The sequence below is a fragment of the Ogataea polymorpha genome (genome assembly GCF_001664045.1).
Source record: "Ogataea polymorpha strain NCYC 495 leu1.1 chromosome Unknown OGAPOscaffold_1, whole genome shotgun sequence".
NCBI lineage: Eukaryota > Fungi > Ascomycota > Pichiomycetes > Pichiales > Pichiaceae > Ogataea > Ogataea polymorpha.
The window spans coordinates 73,548-87,979 of record NW_017264698.1 but is presented as its reverse complement, the minus strand read 5'-3'; the positions used below and the strand labels follow the sequence as shown (position 1 = coordinate 87,979).

At 47.5% G+C, this 14,432-nt stretch overlaps 11 protein-coding genes across 11 annotated transcripts; 4 read left to right on the top strand and 7 right to left on the bottom strand.

Annotated features, from left to right (window-relative positions):
- Positions 1-101: 101 nt before the first annotated feature.
- OGAPODRAFT_74396 (uncharacterized protein) lies at positions 102-1,811 on the top strand. The gene has a single exon (XM_018355879.1). It carries the CDS (start codon positions 209-211, stop codon positions 1,805-1,807), a length of 1,599 nt encoding a protein of 532 aa, XP_018212808.1. The 5' UTR covers positions 102-208; the 3' UTR covers positions 1,808-1,811.
- A 7-nt stretch (positions 1,812-1,818) lies between these two features.
- Positions 1,819-2,445, bottom strand: OGAPODRAFT_91653 (uncharacterized protein; the record flags this gene model as incomplete). Its single annotated transcript, XM_018357017.1, has 1 exon — positions 1,819-2,445. One exon carries the CDS (start codon positions 2,443-2,445, stop codon positions 1,819-1,821), a length of 627 nt encoding a protein of 208 aa, XP_018212807.1.
- Positions 2,446-2,710: 265 nt separating this feature from the next.
- On the top strand, positions 2,711-3,094 carry OGAPODRAFT_10725 (uncharacterized protein; the record flags this gene model as incomplete). Its single annotated transcript, XM_018353236.1, has 1 exon — positions 2,711-3,094. One exon carries the CDS (start codon positions 2,711-2,713, stop codon positions 3,092-3,094), a length of 384 nt encoding a protein of 127 aa, XP_018212806.1.
- A 37-nt stretch (positions 3,095-3,131) lies between these two features.
- Positions 3,132-5,507, bottom strand: OGAPODRAFT_74394 (uncharacterized protein; the record flags this gene model as incomplete). The annotated part of the gene is made up of 1 exon (XM_018355878.1): positions 3,132-5,507. Exon 1 carries the CDS (start codon positions 5,433-5,435, stop codon positions 3,132-3,134), a length of 2,304 nt encoding a protein of 767 aa, XP_018212805.1. The 5' UTR covers positions 5,436-5,507.
- Positions 5,508-6,013: 506 nt separating this feature from the next.
- On the top strand, positions 6,014-9,308 carry OGAPODRAFT_74393 (uncharacterized protein; the record flags this gene model as incomplete). The annotated part of the gene is made up of 1 exon (XM_018355877.1): positions 6,014-9,308. The coding sequence occupies one exon, from the start codon at positions 6,014-6,016 to the stop codon at positions 8,375-8,377; it is 2,364 nt and encodes a 787-aa protein (XP_018212804.1). The 3' UTR covers positions 8,378-9,308.
- On the bottom strand, positions 7,995-9,308 carry OGAPODRAFT_83978 (uncharacterized protein). Its single transcript, XM_018356749.1, has one exon. It carries the CDS (start codon positions 8,745-8,747, stop codon positions 8,388-8,390), a length of 360 nt encoding a protein of 119 aa, XP_018212803.1. The 5' UTR covers positions 8,748-9,308; the 3' UTR covers positions 7,995-8,387.
- OGAPODRAFT_91650 (uncharacterized protein) lies at positions 7,995-9,317 on the bottom strand (the record flags this gene model as incomplete). Its single annotated transcript, XM_018357016.1, has 1 exon — positions 7,995-9,317. One exon carries the CDS (start codon positions 9,315-9,317, stop codon positions 8,814-8,816), a length of 504 nt encoding a protein of 167 aa, XP_018212802.1. The 3' UTR covers positions 7,995-8,813.
- Positions 9,318-9,416: 99 nt separating this feature from the next.
- On the top strand, positions 9,417-13,258 carry OGAPODRAFT_91649 (uncharacterized protein; the record flags this gene model as incomplete). The annotated part of the gene is made up of 1 exon (XM_018357015.1): positions 9,417-13,258. The coding sequence occupies one exon, from the start codon at positions 9,417-9,419 to the stop codon at positions 10,245-10,247; it is 831 nt and encodes a 276-aa protein (XP_018212800.1). The 3' UTR covers positions 10,248-13,258.
- On the bottom strand, positions 9,520-13,258 carry OGAPODRAFT_15049 (uncharacterized protein). Its single transcript, XM_018353460.1, has one exon. It carries the CDS (start codon positions 11,556-11,558, stop codon positions 10,242-10,244), a length of 1,317 nt encoding a protein of 438 aa, XP_018212801.1. The 5' UTR covers positions 11,559-13,258; the 3' UTR covers positions 9,520-10,241.
- Positions 11,975-13,261, bottom strand: OGAPODRAFT_41848 (uncharacterized protein; the record flags this gene model as incomplete). The annotated part of the gene is made up of 1 exon (XM_018355427.1): positions 11,975-13,261. A coding segment is annotated over one exon (1,287 nt), but the record flags the coding sequence as incomplete, so codon positions are not given.
- A 51-nt stretch (positions 13,262-13,312) lies between these two features.
- OGAPODRAFT_15048 (uncharacterized protein) lies at positions 13,313-14,372 on the bottom strand. The gene has a single exon (XM_018353459.1). It carries the CDS (start codon positions 14,144-14,146, stop codon positions 13,328-13,330), a length of 819 nt encoding a protein of 272 aa, XP_018212798.1. The 5' UTR covers positions 14,147-14,372; the 3' UTR covers positions 13,313-13,327.
- Positions 14,373-14,432: the final 60 nt, after the last annotated feature.

Here is a 14,432-nt window from a genome sequence, read left to right as displayed (position 1 = left end):
CACGTAGTCACAGACAAAGAACAAAATGATTAGGTAGGATCGGCGAAGAAGCGAGACCTACCGAACTGATTAAAACGGCCTGTTTCTAGGAGATATTGGGTGTAGTATGCGTATGGTGAAACGTAGATATATCGTTGCCCTCACAATCGCGTATATGATGTAATTAGGTAAATGCCAATTTTTACTCATTTTATTATCATTTAATTTAATGGGCCTGATAGATTGTTTGTTTATTGCTGACGATAGGAACCTGGCCATATTTGAGCACGTTGTCAATTCTCCGGCCCCCACATTTCAGTATGTAAAGGACCGCCTGAACAGCATGCGTAAAGACGATTTTGAGGATTCTGGCTCATCAAAATCTGTCTTCGACAACTTGGAGCCCGTGCTTGATATTGACGCGAATTGGCGTGTCGCATGGACAAAGCTAGATGCCGTGTACGTTATTGTGGCAGGCGAAACGTTTCCCGAGTATACAGAAGTTGTGAGCGACAATGAGGACGATGAGGAGGAGGATGCTGACGACGCCACGGAACAGAAGCAGACGGTCACGATCTCGCGAACGGTGAGCGACTTGCAGTACCTACAGTTCCTAACAGATTTCGGCACCGTGGTAAAGTCTTTTCTCAATGGCGCAGTGCTCAGTCCAGCTAAAGTCGAGTTAAACGCACACAATCTGCTGCTAATTTTACAGGAAATGCTGGACGCCTCCTTCCCGTATCTCACAGACCTCAACCAGCTTCAGGAACTTCTTCCTTCAAACAGCATTTTCAATAAAATCATTTCAACAACCAAGCAGATCCAAGGCACAGCATCTAGTTCGATCAACTCGTTGGCTCAAGGATCAAGCTTACTGCACGCGTCCTCTTCGGCCTCCTCTCTTGCATCCAACAATTTTCAAAAAGGTGTTCTTCCTGCTTCCTGCATATACGAAAAATCGGGCAACGAGATTCCGTGGCGAAAAGTCAACGTCAAACACACACAGAATGAAATGCTGGTAGATCTTGTTGAGCGAATAAGCTGGATTGTGCCTGCATCCAAGTCTCCCAAACCTGCTTACGGCGCCTCAACTTACTACAATCTTGGACTGAGTGCGAAAAAAAACAAACCTGTGCTGGCTACCATAGACGGCACCGTTTACTTCAACAGCTCACTTTCGGGAGTTCCAACTATTCAGCTGGTGCTCAATCTCAACAGACACGATCTAGGAGTCCCTTCGTTCCATCGGTGTGTTGATACAGGGATATGGTCAAGCAATCCCGGTGTGGTGCAGTTCATACCTCCTGACGACAAATTCACGTTGATGAAGTACAAAATCAACCTGCTGGAGACGGAATCACCGGTAAACATCTGGAACTACATGGGGCTCGTGGACGTGGAGCTCATAGGGGGATTAGGGGTTGAGAGAAATGAGTTCGAGATCAAACTTCAAGCCAAGCTGCTCAACACTGTGAAGTTCATAGAGGATCTAAAAGTCGAGATCCACGTGCCGAAAGATCACACCGTTAGGGGACTGCGCATCACTCACGGAGACTTGCAATCAAGAAACAGCGTACAAGAGTGGGTTTTCGACAAAATGCTGCCTACGGGTATCAATTGCACGTTCAGGGGTCAATTGCTTAGATCGGGCGGAGACCCATCAACGTTCAAGCCTGACTTTGTGACTGTGTCGTATTCCAACAAAGGGTCGGTGCCCAGCTTAATCAAAGTCGACTCGATGAAGATCATAAGCGGAGGCTCCACAAACGTTAAGCCATACAAAGGCGTCAAGTATGTTACGCAAACCAATAATATCATGCATAGATAGTGGCATATTTTCTAGTTGTCTAATAATTCGATCAGCTCGTGGAAATCGCGAATCACGTAATCTATTTGGGGAAAGTCATCAACAACCTTGGCATTGTCCTCGTGCCGGAGCAATACCGTAGTGAACCCGGCTGCTAGTCCAGCTAGCATGTCGTCACGCGAGTCACCTACCATGACCATGTCCTTGGGCTCGAACCCCCATGCAGCTGCTATGTGGAGCAGCGGGTCTGCAGCCGGCTTGGTGGGCCTGAAGCTGCGAGTGACAACCGGCTCGCAAAACTCGACGCCTTTCAGATGCGTTTCCAGCAGGTGGAGCACCGGCTTCATTAGGTTTCTCGTGCAAACCGTATACTTGATGTTCTTGCGCGACAAAAATTGGAAAAGTTCCACGACACCTACCGTGGGCTCCGTCTTGAGCATGTAGGACTCCTCGATCTGCGCTAGCTTTTCCTCGGCGAGCTGTTTATCGTCATCGGAGAGAGTAGCCAAATGGTCCAAAACATCGATCTTGACGTGCTCAATATTCAAAGCACGCCGCATATCGGTAAACATTTGTGTTTGCGGGCGTGTCAGCGTACCGTCCATGTCAAATACAACACCCTGCGGCGGGTGCAGCTTAAACGGTTTGGACTTTATCATGTAGTGTCGGTACAAGATTATGTGCGAGAAGTTGCGTTTTCTAGGTACGCCGAACTAAGCTCAAATGCGGTGCGAGGTGTGCTACTTTTGGAAACATAGCAATAGCAACATGCTGATTGCAGGAGTGTGGCGTACGAGCGTAGCAAGTATGATGATCTAAAGAGAATTCCCCCAGATGACCTTCCATACTTGCTTTTTGAAGCAACAAGCAATTGTGAAAACTATATAAATACCTAGGGTCCTCCATCCATAATCGGTACACAAAATGTCTAATCTCATGAACAAACTTTCCGATAAGCTTTCAGGCAACCACCACGACCAACAAGGTGACGATTACGACGACTTCCAGAGTTCTGGTAGTCGCGGAGGCTCCAATTATGGCCAAACTGGTCAGCGTGGCGGAAGTGGTGGCTACGACCAATATGGTTCACAAGGTGGCCAGAGTGGCCGCGGAGGCCAACAAAATTACGGGGAAAATTACTCCGGTAGCGGGGGAGACAGCAACTTTTCTGACGAATACGACAACCAATTGAACGAGCGGGTGAGGAACAAGATGGGTGACGAGTATACAAACGACGAATGGAGTGGCAACCGTCATGCTCAAGGATTCGACAGCAGCGGCGTGAAAACTAAGGACCAAAAGTGGTGAATTGTTTATTGATGAATTATGAATGTTCTTTTCTTTTTTATGAATACCATCCTTCAAGGTAATCTTTGGTCAGGGTGGAATGCAGTAGAGAACTGGACTGGCGACACCAGTTCTGCAGTAGGAGAAGTTTCTCGGTTGGGGCACAGAGAGATAACGTTTCTGCTGTCCTATTCTTTAATGTTGAAATTAATACCTTGAGGAATGGGATGGAGGAGCGGAGGCAACGAAGTCTCTCAATATTCGCATCTATCGTGTCTATTAATTTTGCAAGTCTATCTTTGAAATCGTCGTTGTTGATGGTAATGTTGAAGCTGATGAGAGAAGAAATAAGGGACTTCAAGGAAAGAAGAATCTTGAAGCATTTTAAGACGTATAGGGGGAGAAGTGGTTGAATTTTCAACAGCTCAAGATCGTCCACCTGCTCGTCAATTAGATAAATAAGTCTTTTGCAAAGCTTTGAAAATTCCAATTGCAAATCAAAAACAAAATCGTCTGCCTCTGCGTTTCGTACACTGTCCAGCGAGGAGCTAAAATTCTGGATTAGATAATAGATATCACTTTCTGCCTCCAGAATGCTTAGGAATTTGTATTTGTCGTTCAAAAGAGACAGTTTGGACTGCTTGGGCAGGCTGTTTGTAGGGTCTGTAGGAGGTAAAAGCAGAAGATTCAGTCCAACGGTCACGTATTCCAATGACTCTGATTCAGAGGCTTTCAAACTCTTTGCATACTCGTGAAGATAAGATTGACTAAACGCTAGACTCGTATTTCTCGGAGTTCCAAACGACAATGCGAAGATGTTGTCCAACACGACCAAGTGCATGAACGCACGGAAAAGCGGAGAGGACGATGGCTCCCTATAGATTTTCCAGTCATTGAATATCGAAAACGAAATCGTAAATCCTATGGAGTACTCGTGACCAGATAAAATCACAGCATAATTGAGTAGCACAAAGGTAAACAGAAACAATGATTTGGAGTGAAGGTTGTTGTTAATGAAGGATTTGGATGCATAAATCAAGGATATCTGCTGGAAGCTTGAAACGATCACATTAAAGTCAAAGTTACTGTCCACAGAGTTGAGAGCTTGAAGTGAGTAATTGAATAGTTCCAGAACAGTAGCATATTCATCCGTCTGAAGTTGCTCGAGACTTTCTTGTATTTGTCGCTTTTCCATCAAAATTGGATATTGAGAATGGAATTTGCTGAAATAGATGTCCAAATTATGATCAATGGACTTCAATAGGTGGGCTGTTTTGAACTGGGGCGCGGGGATCGCTAATCGAGAAAAGTTCTGGTTCAAACTCTGCAAACTATTGTGAGAAGGCACGGGGCTCACTGTACCCTCCTTAGAGCGAGTAGAAACAAGGGGGACTTGGAAACTTGGCCTTGCAAGCCGGGAGGAGTTATTGTTTAGGAACTCATCTTCAGAATCTGATGTCGGCAAATTATCAAGACCAAAACTAGGAGCGAGTTTAGGTGAATTGCCTTGAATAGATGGCCTGGCAGAAAGGGGAAAGGAACCACTGATTGAGGACGAAACGGAATCAACGGAGTCTCTTCTGCCTTCGAATGTTGGCATTTCGTAGGGCACTTTCCAGAACATAGGCTGCTGGCGAGTTGTCTGACCTGCTGAGGTTAGAGATGAGGATCTGCCACGCAAAGGTGGCAAAATATGGGTGTTGAGAGGAGGCAAGATAACCTGGGGACTTTGCGAAGTCTGATAAGCAGGCGTACCGCTCCCAGAGCTTGAATTTGGCGAGAATAACGGAGCATGCTGCTGACCTGGAGAAAGCTGTGCTTGTCCTATTCCTTGCAGCTGCGGGTAGCTGGCATGAGACGGGATACGCGGTTTAGGTGATGTTTTTCCTGCCGATTGGCTGCTGTTATCTCCATTGAATTTTGTATAACCTTTCGAGGGGCCTCGTTTCATGGGCACTCGGGTGAACAAACACACGTCGCCGCTCTTTTCGCAATTTGAGCACATCTTTGTCACATGAATGTTTGTGTGGTCAAGTAAAGCATCACAGCGTATCTTCTTGCGGCGACATTCGTCGCATGCCCGTGAAACCTTCGACCTCTTGCGTGGGGGCACCTCTGTATTAAGGGAACCTTGGCCTTGAGTCTTGTATTCCTGCTCCTGCACTTCGTCCTTCACAGCAGAGCTTCCAGCGACGGATGTTGCCATAGATGATGCGGAAGACGATGATCCACCTTTGCGGGAGTCCTGAGTGGCTGCCTGGACAGGTTCAGACGCACTAGGGCTCCTAGAATTGTCGAGGCCGGCTATGTGAGGAGATTCACGGGGACTTTCCGCTTGCGGAAGAGGTTCCACGGAATCCATTGCTTATAATCTGTGTAAAAGTTACAGGTGGGCCAATATAGACCTCACTAATAAACAGAGTGAACTGTGACGAAACTCAAAACTATTCCAATGTAATTTTTTCTTTGTTTTTCAGGTCATGGGGCTAAGGTTCCCCAGGTTCTCCACATTATGGTGTAAGGGTGTTAGATACAGCGATGCACGCACAAGTTGTGGGGTGTATAGCGGTGGAAAACAGAACGAAACAGGTGAACTAGATCTATGAGCCGTCTGTGGATGAGGTCAGCAAGGGAAGTAGTTGTCAATTGGCTGACTATTTTGGCCCAAGATGGGGCTGCCAAAAATGTGCATTCTGTGCTACCCTGGGAGAGGGAAACCCCGGAATTGCGTGGTTAAGCTGCACTGCCATCACACGGGGAGAAAAAAATTACACTTCCGAAGAAAGACTTGCCGAAGCGTTACATAAGCATGGTTTATGGAGGAGATAGGTCCCCTAATTATCTTTGAGGTTTAATAATTCGGTATTACTGCTCGGTGAATTCCTTTTTGGGACTCAATCACAACGGTTTTCGTACACACTACTGCACGCAAGCAACATCATGGAGGGTGAGAGGCCGGCCAAGAAGAGACGGCGAACTCCATACTCGTGTTTGAGTTGTCGTCGAAGGAAAATCAAGTGCAACAGGGTTCGGCCGATATGTAATCGGTGCACCATTTCCAATCTGAAATGCGAGTACGATGGCCCTGAGGTTTGGGCACCTTCAGGGGTTTCTGAAACTCCTGCAGCGCCATCTAATGGTGTTCCTGTTAGTGTTTTAAATTTCAAATCCGATGTTACGGAAACTCCTGTGATCGATCAATTGCCTCGAGCCCCACAAACTGGCATTTCGGAGCAAGCCTCGTTGATCTATGAGATCGGCGATTTGCGAATGAAACTTGCGTCCATGGAGGCCAGGCTATTTACAATAATGCCTGAGTCGCAAGAGACGGTGAGCTTTATTCAGGCTGAACCAAACCCTAATACGGCCCTGCACATGGCTAAGAAAAATCGTTTTATATGCGGAGGCTCTTTTCAGCGGAATAAAATTTGGCGGGGTGACCCGTTTGCCTGCCAGCTATTCGACGATATGCGTCGCTACAAGGAAGTCATCAAGGCCGAGATGCTGGCGATGTCCAAAACTGAGAGTCCGAACGATTTACAGCGGCAGGTGAGGATGCGCAAGAAGGGCCAGAAACGGTTTATTCTGGAGGAAGGCGAGCAGTTATCACTCAAATCGCAGATGGAGGCTGCATTGCCGGCCAAGGAAACAATTCTACGACATGTGAATTATTACCTGCGGACGATCCACCCGTTGTTCCCCGTGCTCTTGGAAGAAGAGTTTGTGGCCAGCGTCAATCGCATTGTGCAAGAAGAAAAAGGGCGCTGTACGTTGTGTTTTGGCCAAAAATCCGACTATCTTGTTACGGCAGCGTTACTTTTGGTGATGCGCTTTTCCTACCAGTCCTTATTTCTGAAACACCAGGTCGGTGCTCCATTGAACGGGGATGAGCTGGTTCTCATCCAGCAGCCTATAAATGCAGATGTCATAAATATGGTCAACTATGCGCTATTTGAGTCCAATTTTTTGCGCAAAACCAGCATTGAGTCATTGCAGGCGCTCATGCTACTTCGATTCTACCAGATCACATGCCAGGAGGACGGGGACGGTGGTGACGGCACGGACGGCTACAATATAAATGGTCTTATTTGTCAGATTGCTTTGGGAATGGGCATCAACAGACCTCTCAGATGTCCTGTGTGGGATAAGAAGACCTCTAAACTTTATCACCCACAGAACCAACGGTTGCAACTACTCTGGCAAAGACTTTGGTGGACATTACTGGAAATGGACATGGAGCATTCAATTTTGTACGGCAAGATGCCGATTTTACTACTCGAAAACAGCGATCATGGACCTGCCACAGTAAGTGACTCGGATATCATCAGCGATCGCATAAGCAAAATGAAGATCATATTTCCATTTCTGCAAAAATTGCTTGTACAGATCCATCAGGTACGCGAAAAGCCACGTGTGGTGGACCTCATGTCAGCGGTCAGTTTTTTGGACTCGCAACGAGGGCTTTTTCAATATAACGGCTATTTTCAGGATCCTTACATGCCACTTCTCTCAACTGTTTCAAACATGAAGAGCGAGATCCATCTGAACATGCTTGTTTTCATGATTAATTGCTATCTGATGCTTCATTTTGAACGCAACAGAAAAATCGGCAATTATGCTGTCACTTTACAGGCTACTGTTACAGGCTTTTTGCGGAACCTGGCTCTCACATTTAGATCATTCAACCGACTGAAAACCGATTTTGCCTCTCACATAATGTACGTTATTCACCCGATGGCTACGTGCGTCTACAAAAGTATACAATTTCTGGTTTACCTGGGAGTCCGGTTACTCTCAATGCAAACGAAAAACGACGAAACACAACCGCTTGTCACAGAGCTGTTGCAGAAAGTGGTTGCAATCATGCGCAACTGTGTGAAGCTGCTGGCAATTATGGGGGATCAGGATTATCTTTGTTACCGGCTGTATGAAACGTATAGCTATTTGATGCTGATCCTGGAGAATAAAGGAGAGCCAGTGTTTAATCTCAAAAACCCGGCTCTGGAATCTGCTCCAAACCTGCTAGCCTCTATTACCATGCAACGACTCAACGATCTCAACAACCAGCTCTCAGAATTCACGAAATCGCCGCATTTCGTAGCTGTCACAGAATATGCGCTGTTCTGGCCCGCTAACGAGACGGAGGACTCTCTCTTCCAAAAATTTCAAAGATCGGTCGACGCGACTATGCCGTCCTCCGAGCTGGATATCTGGAACGACTGGATTGTGAAAACGAATATCTTCGAGGACTACGAGGGACTATTCGACGACTTGCAGCTGCCTGTCGACCTTAATTACATGTAAGCTAGACTATTTATGTTCTAGGTAACCGCACGCCCTCCTGTTCTTGCGTGTAGCTGCCACTCATCACGCTGTCCTCTATAAGCTGTTGTCGACGAAGTTCCTCCTCGCGACGCACCACGTTCTCAAACTCAAGCACAGCACGCTCGGTACGGAAGGATGCCGCTGCAGCAATCCAAATAGTGTGGTAGAAAATGCGGATCCGCAATCCGAAAGCCCGATAGAATGGAGACCTCCACCTGAGGAGCAATTCCGTGGGAACTGAGATCAACGCTCCGTACATGCCGCCAATAAAAATAGATTTGAGGATGACCGACCGTAATCGGCCAATGCGCTCCTCTGAGTGGTGCGCAAGCTTTCGTTGGGTGGACATAATTGATAATGGAAATAAGTAAAATAAATCAAATACCGAGCGAGGGGTGTGGATCGACGCGTCGGTTTAGTCCAGAGATTTAAGCACCTGGGCCCGAACAATCTCATCGAACTTGTCGCGGTTCTCACGCCAAAGCTTTGCAGCGTCGATGTTGGCGGGTGAGTTTGGGTTCGGTTCAGCCAGCATCGAGCACACACTTAACAGGATCTTCTCCACGCTTTGCAAAGGGCCCCACCTCTCGTCTGCCGACTCATACTGTAGTGGGTCGTCTCCTGGTGGGTGTAAGATGCTGATGCACACGGTGCCGTCTTTATAGATGTTTGGGTGAAGGATCTCGGATGTGAACTTCATCTTGGGCGGGGACAGCGGGTAATCTGCCGGGAAATCCATCTCCGCTTCGAACACACCGTTTTCATAAACTGTACCGGGAGGACCTTCCAAAATACAGCGCCATCTGAAAAGGTTGTCTTCCGTAATGGGACCTGCAACAATGCCATCGGTCGGAGACTTTAGAAGTTCTTGGAATTCCTTCAACAGACGGCGCTGTGCTGTGGAGATCTTGGGTGCCATCTAATATTTATCAGAAAATTACCAGAAGACACAGCCCGGATGTATGTATTTATTTGGCCGAGCAAATTTCTTGTTCCGCATGAAAATTATATCACTAGTATGATTTTGGTGGATGGGGATAAGTATGCCTGCGAACAGTGCATCAGGGGCCACAGATCGTCGCAGTGCCAGCATATAAAACGTCATTTGGTGCTGGTGAGGTCACGTGGGCGTCCTGCCACCGATTCCTCAAAGAGAATAGCCATAATGGGAGAACAGCTTCTACCTGCTGACCCACAGCACGAAAATCACGAACATTGGGGGTGTCCGCAATCCCGCAACCCAGAGAACTCTGTTATTGTACTGAAAGCCAACAAACGACAAGTGTTCAACGTTTCCAAGAAGTCCCTGAGGCTACTGGACCCGGTCATAGAAGTGCCCAACAAAGAGGCCGGCCTCGAACTGATTTCAAAAAGACGCCATGGGCGTGGTAACTGCCGATCAAAAAAATCGAAAACCCAGCCCGAGGAGCAGCCCATGACATACGACATGTTTCTGACAGAGTCATGTACGGTGCCAGGATCTTGCTTGTGCGAGCCCGATGCCTGCACCTGCCACTTCTGTCAAGTACACAACCAGGGAGTACCCCCTGACCCGCCCACAGTCACCTGCGGCAAGGTGGAAGTCCAGCCAGAGCCGACAAGCAGCGCCAACGGCATTTTTGAGGAGGAGTGCTGTTGTGCGGACGACGATTGTGGCTGCTACAACTGCGAAAAGCATGGCATTGTGAATGGTCAGAAGATGGGGTTACAGGAAGCTGCTCTTAGTTTCCTTAATAGTCTGGACATCAGCCAGCTGGACTTTGACTGCTGCTGTCCAGACGACGCGTGCAATTGCACCAATTGTTTCAAACACGGGAGGTTCCAAAATGAGTCTCTATACGGTTCATAGATTATTTAGTATATATTCTGCTTCACGTTTTCCGCTCATCCAAGCTCCGTGCACGGCTCCTGCGCCATCTAGTATTGTATGCTCTCCTGCAAATCTCACGTTTCCAAACCCTCTTTCGAGGTTGATGATTACGTCTGTTGGATCGTCTCCAGGGCGACACGCAGCGTAAGATCCCCGAGCGAACGGGTCTAAGGTCCAGCTTGTGGCAACCACGTTAGTGGGGGCCAAAGGTAAGGGACCGAGCTTTTGCAAAAGTGGCCGGAAATATTCCCACGCAAGGGACGGGTTGCGTTCTAAATGTTCGGTTACTCTCCCTTGAATGAAGCACACCAGAGACGGCACCTTGCTAATGTAGAACATATTGAGAATAAGAACAGGATTGTTCCATACACATTTCTCCGATGTAGTGGTGGGGCTGGAAATGCCCAGAAAGCGATCATATTCTAGGTGCGACCAGAAGGGATATTCGAACTCTAGAACCACCTTCCCCAGCTTCCCGTAGCCCATTTTCCGTAGCGGGTCCGTAATCGTTTTGGGTAATGGCGGGATCCACTCAATGGCACCGGCGTTGGGAACGGATAGCTGCAGGAGACTCTGTGGGACCGTGCAAATCAAGTAGTCGCCTCTATAAATATTTCCGTCAGCTGTTTGGACCACGACGACGCTTGATTTTTCGACCCGAGTTACCACCTGTTTGGTTTTCAGGCACTCTTGAGGGAGTTTATCGGCCATCTTCTGAATCAAATGATCATAACCCGACCTAATCAGACAGTTGCGTCCAACATTGTCAACTAGGGAATATTTTGAGCTCATCTCCTCCCATCCTATACCATGCCATAGCTCCAGGTGTCGAACAAATTGGGGAGCATACTCGGCCTGCTCCGGCGTTAAAAGCTTTCTCTGCTTGTCAATGTATTCCTTCACGACATCTTGCAAACTTTTATCCTCAATGTCAAGACTGCTGAATTGTCGGAGCTCAACGAATTTTGTTATCTCGTTTGCAACCTGCTCGATTTTCAGCCTGTGGAAGTCATCATTGGAGAGATGCTCGCCAACCAGATAAGGCTGCATATCGTCATAGTACAACTCGTAGTCACCGTCTGCTACCATCTCGTCAAATAGCTCGTTCGTCAAAGTGTCGTGGGCCCACGAAGCTCCCATATCGTAAGCCGTCAAACCTGTCCGATCTGTCAGAATCCGGCCTCCCAAACGGTCACGGGCCTCCAAAAGCACAAACTCGATGCCTTGAGAGTGCAAGTCCAACGCGGCCTTGAGGCCCGCTACACCCCCGCCTACAATAACCACACGCATATTCCTACTCTGGAGAATTTCAGTATTTTATTTTCAGCGGTGTCAGGTGTACGAAGTCAGGCTACCGACTCCAGATCATAGCGTTTAATTTCGGAGCCATTGCCCTCGATGACTATCTGGTTACCCTCTCTGAAAGCCACAAGCCGTGAAGCCACACCCACTGATCCGTGTTTATTTTCAAACTCCTTGATGACATCGCCATGATGGTTCACCAGAATCACTTTGGTACGACTGACGTAAGCGTATTTAGGAAAGTCTGGGTCATCAGTGGTTGGCTGCACAACCCGCAGCTTAGACATTCGGCGACGAGTAGATGATTTCGGTTTATCAGTAGGCTCCACAGGCTCCATAGACTCTGAAGTGATTTGTCGTTGAATTCGGACTTTAACTGCTGTGGAGTAGACGGTGAAGCAGCAGATTGAAAAGCCATGGACAACAACCGAAATGACAACAATAAACGTAGTTATTGGCCACATGACTTTCAAAAGAGTTTCATGCGAGGACGGGTCGGAAGACCGGGTTTCCAGCAGGTGCTTGGCCAAAAGGCAGCAGAAAATAGAGCCGACACCACGAGGCCCAAAATGGCCGATAAAGAGCGCGTCTTTCCAATCACGGATGTCTGGAGTGATGTGCTGCAAGAATAACATTGCCGGGATTCTGGAAAGAAACACGAAAACAACGCCTAGGGCCACCAATTTACTGGCATACGGAGAAAACTCGTTCCATGGAAGAATTGAACCCACGTAAACGAAGTATGCAGTGTTGAGAAGCAAATCAACAACACTAGAAAAACGCAAAGGCTCTGAATCTGTATGATCGTCCCCACTGGGCTGTAGTTCAAAATCTATTTGCCCACCCCAGCTATAAGCGCATCCGGCAGCGAAAGAGGCTAACAAGTCGTCGCAGCCCAAAATTGACGCCAGCCCGGTAATTATCAGTGACAGACCAATGTAGAACACCAGCGATGACTCATTGTCAATCCAACGGTGACTGCGAGTGAAAAGATAAGAATATCTGCCCAAGCTCCCAATAACGACACCAAATAATATTCCAAAAGCACACTGGTACAAAATGCCCACGAGAACCCAGTCTTTCACAATTTCACCGGCATGAATATTGTCTGGCCTGTTAAGAATCAAGTTTATTGAAAGTGTCACAAAGGGGAATGCAAGACCGTCATTCGACCCGGACTCGGCCTGGATCAGATTTCTTACGTCAGCCCGGATTCGTTCAGCAAACTTGCTTTTGCCAACTATCGCTGCTGCTAGGACAGGATCAGTTGCCACAAATGTGGATCCCACCAGCAGCGAGTCGCTGAAGTTGAGACCGACGCTCCGGAAGATCAGCCACACAAATAGCGAAAGTATGAGCCAACCATATATCATGGCCCCGAAGAGGACCAAATTGAGCGATCTAATATGTTTCCATATATATTTGGGAGGAAGCTCTGCCCCGGTAGCGAACAACTGGATGACCAGTATGAGCCTAGAGAGCTCGAAAGTGAGATTGTCCACATTATCGGTCCAGCGTGACGGATTAAACCAGTTGAGGACATGTGGACCTACCACAGAGCCAAAGAAAGTCCCCACGATAGCTTCTCCGATGAAAAGCTGTTCTTTGAACACAAGGGAGACGAGAGAAAAAATTACAGAAACCGCTCCGATCAAAACATACGCAATGTGTGCTTGTGTAGGTTCTAGTTGATGCCACATGTACTAATTCGTACCGTATAATTTATGCGAATTATTTTTTTTCATTATCAACTACATCTATTCAACTCGTCGTTTTTTCAATCCATGCTCGTTTTCCGTATGTTCTCCAGAAACATCCCTTTCAAATTCAATGGGCCCAGTGGTGGGCTGGCCTTTTTGATGGCCAAGCGCGGGCCTGTCCAAATCACCCTGAAACTCTGCTCCGCTGCGAGCTCTGTAGATATCGTTGATGGCATCTTGTGCTTCAAATAATGGCTTATCATATAGCTGATCATCACTGTGACGAGCATTACTCGCTGCTCCTTTCAGATAAAGCCTTGCGTCATATAAGTTCTGAGGATTATTAGCCTCTTGCTGTCTCGAGGCCACACCCAAAGCAACGCGCTCGCTAATCTCACGGCCCTCTTCCGAGGCCAGCACTTTGACCTTCGTCTCGGTACCCATTTTTGATCTCCGCAATTCCATTTCGGCGCGCCTTCTCCTCTCTGCTCGAGCTTCCTCCCGCCTGCTGGCTATTTTGCTAACTTCTTCGGGCTCGTCGTCTGCCCATTTGCTGCGTTTGGATGCCCGTGCCTCCTGAGCGAGAGCACGTAGCTTTTCCTGGTTCTCCAGAACTTTTTGCTGTTCTAGCTGGTTTTTCAGCTTGGCACGAAGCTTCAGCTCTTTTTTTGCTTGTTCACTTGCATTTTTCAAAGCATCGCTCAAGTCACCGAACTTATCGCTCATTTCGGTGGAATGAGTCTCACCCACTGACGCTAAACGCTTGTCGATATCTATTGTAAATCCTTTGGTGTTTTTCCAATTAGACACAGCTGGGGGTATATACCACTTTCGTTGATCCTCCTTTGTGAGCTTAACTGTCGTTTCTTCGTGCATTACAGGCACAGGGGCTTCATCAGCACCTTGAGGAGTCTTGTGAATACGCAGGGTAGGCGGCAATGTGGGGTCGAGCTCCTTGTCTTTGATTTTGATTATCCGTTGCTTGCTCTCACCTTCATCAAACACAGACGTTGGAGTGTACTTGACGAAAGTGGGTGACTTTTCTTTAGACGATTTTGTACCGTTCAGTTTAGCCTCAAGAATCTTATGAACCGCCTCCTTGGTCCGGAGGGTGGTCTCATCAAGTGACATGGAAATAAAAAATATATGTATTTTTTTTATT

What these genes read in the sequence shown, in the direction of transcription:
- OGAPODRAFT_74396 (XM_018355879.1), top strand. Translation starts at nt 209, where the DNA reads ATGGGCCTGATAGATTGTTTGTTTATTGCTGACGATAGGAACCTGGCC.
- OGAPODRAFT_83978 (XM_018356749.1), bottom strand. Translation starts at nt 8,747, where the DNA reads ATGTCCACCCAACGAAAGCTTGCGCACCACTCAGAGGAGCGCATTGGC.
- OGAPODRAFT_15049 (XM_018353460.1), bottom strand. Translation starts at nt 11,558, where the DNA reads ATGCGTGTGGTTATTGTAGGCGGGGGTGTAGCGGGCCTCAAGGCCGCG.
- OGAPODRAFT_15048 (XM_018353459.1), bottom strand. Translation starts at nt 14,146, where the DNA reads ATGCACGAAGAAACGACAGTTAAGCTCACAAAGGAGGATCAACGAAAG.